Source organism: Montipora capricornis, chromosome 2, assembly GCF_036669925.1.
Source record: "Montipora capricornis isolate CH-2021 chromosome 2, ASM3666992v2, whole genome shotgun sequence".
NCBI lineage: Eukaryota > Metazoa > Cnidaria > Anthozoa > Scleractinia > Acroporidae > Montipora > Montipora capricornis.
The window spans coordinates 37096578-37102409 of record NC_090884.1 but is presented as its reverse complement, the minus strand read 5'-3'; the positions used below and the strand labels follow the sequence as shown (position 1 = coordinate 37102409).

Below are 5832 nucleotides of genomic sequence, written 5' to 3'. Positions count from 1 at the left end.
AACGTTACCTATTTAACACCAAAAATTGTCTTGCTACCCCAGCTGAGATGTCTTAACACACGACAAAGCTTTGAATTTATTTTGCGGTTTAGCCACTTGGTCAATTTATTTTGTTGTGCGGACCCTCAGGGGGTACTGGCTGCTTTGTTTCTTTTAATAAATGTAGATAACTTTTACTTAATCGATAATTAATCCTACCACGAAAGCTTTAATAAGATTACGGGCTTAGCAAATGTGATATAGAAGTTGTTCACAAGCTGTTACGTATAGAACAGAAGGGAAAAAAATTACCTTTGCATCGGCAAAATTTTCAGCAATAAAAATTTACAGCCGATGAAACAGGTGCGCGGTTCAGACTTCTAGAACAAACAGTAAACGCTTTCCTGTTCTGTCTTTTATGTTTTTAATTAATATCACGGCAACTAAGCTTTCCAGCTGTGGCAACAAGTCAACCAGCTGAAATCAAATAGGCAAGGCTGGGATTAAGATTTAGGATGAAGGTTAGGATGAAGATTTACCAGAACTTGGGGCAGACAGATTCAGATAACAGATGGCGGTTTCATCACCAAACGCCTCGAGAAGTAAGAAAATGTGTAGTGACTTATGACCTAGAGGATCGAATATCATTGCACTCAGCGAATGAAATCGAAGTGGGTTGGTATTCAAAACGATCCAACAAAGCAATTTATTGTTTCATGAATTTCTGAAACATTGAATAAATTATGTGACATGAAAAAGAAAGAGCGAGATCACGTGTGAAGGAAAGGACAAAAGGCAGCATTCTTCTGCGTGCATCGATTTTGCTTTCGCTCGTTGAACTGAATTCATTTCAGAGAGGTGTCTTTCAACCATGTTCAGTCTGTGTAGTCTCTGTTCTTTAAGGCGTATTTTGAAATTTCTCATGTTTCTATCACATGTAAAGTGGGAAGAGTTTGTTCGTAGAAGTCGTACAAGCTTCTATACACTGCCAGTAAATTGACGTTCTGAACAACCTGTTACTGCATTCGGACCTCAAAACCGTCATCGTACGTTGAGAACAGCATACCTTGGACGCAATGCTTCTAACATCTCCGTGGTAAACTGTCGACCTCGACAAGGTGAACACGAGTTTGGCTTAAACATCTTATTAACAAGCACACAGTCGCTTGCGCCTAAAATCGACGACGTGCGATATGTGATGCTGGACCGTTAAGCCCGATTTAGGATTTTTGTGTAAACCGGGTTCGATTTCAATGGGATTTGACGCCACGATAAACTACGATTTGCGTGCAACTCCCAGAAACACAGTGACTTTGAACAGCAGTTTCACTACAGCGCAGCCGTATGCGCTTTGTTTTCAAAGCGGCAGCTCAAAGCGGCTATTTTTTGCGTTGACTCACCTGTTGTTTTAACTTTTAAAGTGAGCATAAGCCTAGAAAAAAATTAATAAAAAAAGAGATATTGGAAACATGAATAGGTAAATATGTCGTTGAATTGATCTTTGCTTTAGACGCCTGCAATGCCGTCGTTCTCTTGTCGTGCCGTCTATAATGTGCACAACTGTTAAGCAAACATGGATACTTTTGCCTCAATTTAGTCAGTGTCGCATCTTCATTGTAACTCCACGAACGCTTTTTTGGTTGCTTTTTCACCGCTATGACGCTGACAAAACCTCCCGAGGGGTCTCTCGGACAAATTTCAGTGGAAGTGGCTGACAAACGGAGAAACAAGGGAATTGGACTGGAAATTCCAGCTACTTATACCTTTTACCACAAGAAGCCTTAAAAAATAAAGAATTTGATAGAATTAAGAAAAAGAAGATAGAGCGGATCTGTAGATGTATCGATAGTGTCAGTGTTTGCAATTATTAAGAGCTGTTACTGTTACAGTAACCGTGAAAATGGTCTATAGTTGCAGGATTAAAGGATTTCATCCATGTTGGTCTGTTTCGCATTTGCTTTTTGTCACGTGTTGACATTTCTTAGTTACATCGGGGTATATAGTATGTTGGGGCTTCTGGATTGTGTTCGGTTTAACAAGGATTTCGTTATATCGAGGTTCTGTTCCATAGATTTTATTGTAACTTTGGCCGGGATGAAGAATATCGTTCGTTATACTGAGCTTGAGGACTTCGTTATATGGAGGTTCGTTAAATCGAGGTATTACTGTAACACTTTCCCCGACACGCAATTAATGATTTTCGAGTTACCCATGTCGCTACTGCTAAAGCTCTTGGAGTGACCATCTATGATAATGTCGATTGGGGTAGCCATATGGAGAAAATAATGAAGAAAGTATCTTCTGGCATCTGTGTCATTCAGCGAGTAAGGCACTTTGCTCCCCAAGCGACCTTACAACTAAATTTACCAAGCTCTTATTCACCCTCACTTCACTTATTGCAATACTGTTTGGGAACTGTGGGATAACCTTAAGGAACAAACTTCAAAAACTACAAAATAGAGCAGCCCGTGCGCCAGCATGAAATTGAAAAAGCCTCGATGGTTTATAAGTCTTTACACGGGTTGGCTCCAGAATATTTATGTTCTAGGTTTGCAATACAAGAAACTGTATATAACCTTAGAGAATCTGAGAATAAGCTTTGCATCCTGTTTTAGTGATCCATACTTTAGTAACAGATATCTTTTCTTTAGAATACAATTCCTGGTAGAGACAATTTCTTAAGATTCCGAGATGTAATTCCGCCAGTACACAAGATGTCATTCCGAAAACGTCTCACCACTCTCAACATGTCTCCCGTCACATGTCAATCAAACTAAATCGCACGTGTACACTAGTTTCCAGTTTTCAACACACTTCCCCCTGATTGACGTCGGAAGTCAATCAAGAAAGTTTAAATAAATCAGACTGATTTAACGCAAAACCTAACTTAGCTCTTTAGCTTCAGTGTTAAACGCTCAAGATATGGTCAGACAGTTCATGGAGCAGTGATCACTGTAGGGATGTCTTCATCTCTGACCATCTGAATGCTCATTCCTCTGTCACGCACGTTGATTTCAAGATGATAAAGCTTCTGAATTGGACGTTTTAAGCGAGTCATGCGGAGAGAATTATCTACTGTCACCACTTCTGCTGTAACAGTTTCTCTACTTTCCCCATTCTCCACGTACACTGTTGTCTGGGTGTCTTGTCAGCATAGATATGCACAACGTCTCCTACTTGAATTGTTCTTCTTGGTTCACCTCCCTTGAGTTTCTGGTACTCGCGGACCCCTTTAAGATATTCTTTCTTCCATCGATTTCTGAAATGGGTGAGAAGACCGTCTATATATCTCTCTCGTCTGGGCAAAGTGTTTACAGGTACTGTGATGGCAGGAGATTGATCTAGAACTACTCGACGACCAATTACAAGAAGAGAAGGCGTAAGCGGAGTTTCTGTTAGCTTATCGTAGACATAGGTTAAGGGCCTAGAATCCAAAACGCCTTCAGTTTCGATCAACACAGAATCTAACTCTTCATAACTCAACTTCGCATTTCCGAACCCTTTCTTGAGGCACCTTTTCACCAGTTTCACACAGATTTCGAAGAATCCGCCCCACCATCTGGCTGTGGGTACATTGAATTTCCAGTCAATTTTCCGATCAAGAGCAAACTTCTTAACCTTTGCATTTCGGAAAGTTCTCCCGTTGTCTGAAATGAACAGGGTCGGTAGTCCTCTTCTACGGAAGAATCGCTTCATGCAGGCCTCTTAAGAACGAATTGGCGAAGAGGTCTGGCGTAAGTTCAAGGTGCAAAGCTCTTGTACTAGCACATGTAAACAGTGCTATGTAACACTTGTGAATTTTTACCTTGGATAAGTAAACATTCTTCACGTACAAGGGTCCGGCAAAGTCAACACTTACTTTAGAGAAAGCCATTTCCTCTGAAACTCGAATGCAGGTAGTGGTGGAGTAGGTGGTGAGCTGTAGACTCTTCCTTGTAATTTCTTGCGCGTGACACTCTTGGAAAGTACATCTTAAATTAACAGCTTGTCTTCCTTTGATTATCCAGAATTGTGATCGAATTTCAGTAAGATTTTCTCCAACACCATTGTGATTCACGTTTTCGTGGGACTGCATGATCACAAGCTTAGTTAAATGTTGCTTTCTAGACAACAGAATGGGATGTTGTTGAGTACGGAAGTGAAGAGTTCTGGATTCGATTCTTCCCTTGCATCGCAGAAGTCCATTGGCATCCTTAAAGACTCCTAACTGGCCCCAAGTCGAACTTGATTTCTCCTTTTCTTCAAATTTGGCTTGAACGTCTTTGTACCAGAGATTCGTAACAATATTCTCATCCTCCATACTGATGTCAGTTGTTTCTATCTTCCTCTTGAGCCTCTAGATGAATTTCAGCACAAGAGCGGTTACTCTAACAAGTTTACTGAGACTACTAAATCTTTCTGGACTGATGACTCAGGGCTGTCACTAAGGGCCGGGAGCCGGGGATTATCCCCGGCTGCTATAGCTACAAGTCTGAAGAATAAGAACTTGAACCAAAGTGACTTCAAATGATCCTGCGTCGTGCAAATGTTTACTTTCATCTCGTTGACTCCTTTTGGGAGGGAATTCATGTCGTAACTTCGGAAGAGAATCCAACTGTCTGGGCTTTTCCTTTTCTTGACGGTGGGGTGATATGTTTTGACATCAAATATTTCAGCAATTGTCTTCAGGCGCTCGATTTTCTAGATTACACTCGTTTGTTGATCTCTTAAGGGTGTTTATTGACCCTATTTCGCAAGAAAAATATGTGCAGTGATGATTTGAAATAGTATGTTTGGCGTAGTTTTTAAGCAACTAGGAAGTTGAAGATTTGTTTGAAATTTTATTTTAGCAGGTGTTTGTCAATTTCCATGTGAATCTCTGCAAAAGCGAAGGCTTTTCCATGTATTCCTATTCCAGAATAAGGCCGATCGCACACATCCTTACATACGTACAATACGTATAGAAAACCATTTTACCACACGGAAATGAGAAATTTTCGTCTGAGAACCCCCGTTCTAAAAACATACAGGAAAATAGCGACTATCTAAAACAAATTTTAAGGTTAATTTAAAATCAAAACAATTGCTTCCCAAGTACTTACAGCGGTTACCATTTACACACGCCCCTCAACGACCTCTTTTTTTTTTCATTTTTCGAAACTGAATTTGGTTGGACGTCAATAAATCAATTTATTTTTGAAAAATGAAAACAAAATCGTTGAGGGGCGCGTATGACTGATAACCGCTGTAAGCTCAGATAACGCTTTCGCCTCAAGTTCACAAGAATTCACTGCTCATGATCACAAAATACTTCTTATTATTTCTTTTTGGCAGTCGATTGGAAATTATACAGCCCTTGTCAGTTGTCGTTGGTTACATAGAAGAGACTGGTCTTGTCTTAAATAGTGGTGGTGCACGCGGATCTTCGTGGAAACCATGCAAAAAGAAACTATCCCTCATACCGATTCAATTTCATTAAAGAAGATATAAGAAGAAGATTGTTGGATATGAATGCAATTCTTTTAAAACAATACTGTCAACGACATCCCAGTCGCGCTTGCAATTGACTTCATTATGGTAATTTGACCAAGGTCAAAACTGAGTTATATATACAAGATGCATATCTTTTTCCTAAAACATGAACTAAATTTAAACTTTTCTTTGCATGCACGCTAGCTCTTCTGCGTTGTTACGGTGTTTGACCTGACTAGAAGCCACTACAAGGCTTTTTACTTTCCCTTTTCTTTCGCCCGAGTTAGTTAAGGGACCTATCACAATAGCACGGTACAAATTCAGAGAACGATTAAATTGACCTATGCTAATAAAAAAACCATTGGAACTTCATTTCAGTTGCTGACTCGGAGCAGAACAGCC

The 5832-nt window shown here is 40.1% G+C and overlaps 1 protein-coding gene across 1 annotated transcript; it reads right to left on the bottom strand.

The window, feature by feature from the left end:
• Positions 1-3057: 3057 nt before the first annotated feature.
• LOC138037248 (uncharacterized) lies at positions 3058-4279 on the bottom strand. Its single transcript, XM_068883218.1, has 2 exons — positions 3785-4279; positions 3058-3597 (listed from the first exon to the last, which is right to left on the bottom strand). Exons 1-2 carry the CDS (start codon positions 4277-4279, stop codon positions 3058-3060), a joined length of 1035 nt encoding a protein of 344 aa, XP_068739319.1.
• Positions 4280-5832: the final 1553 nt, after the last annotated feature.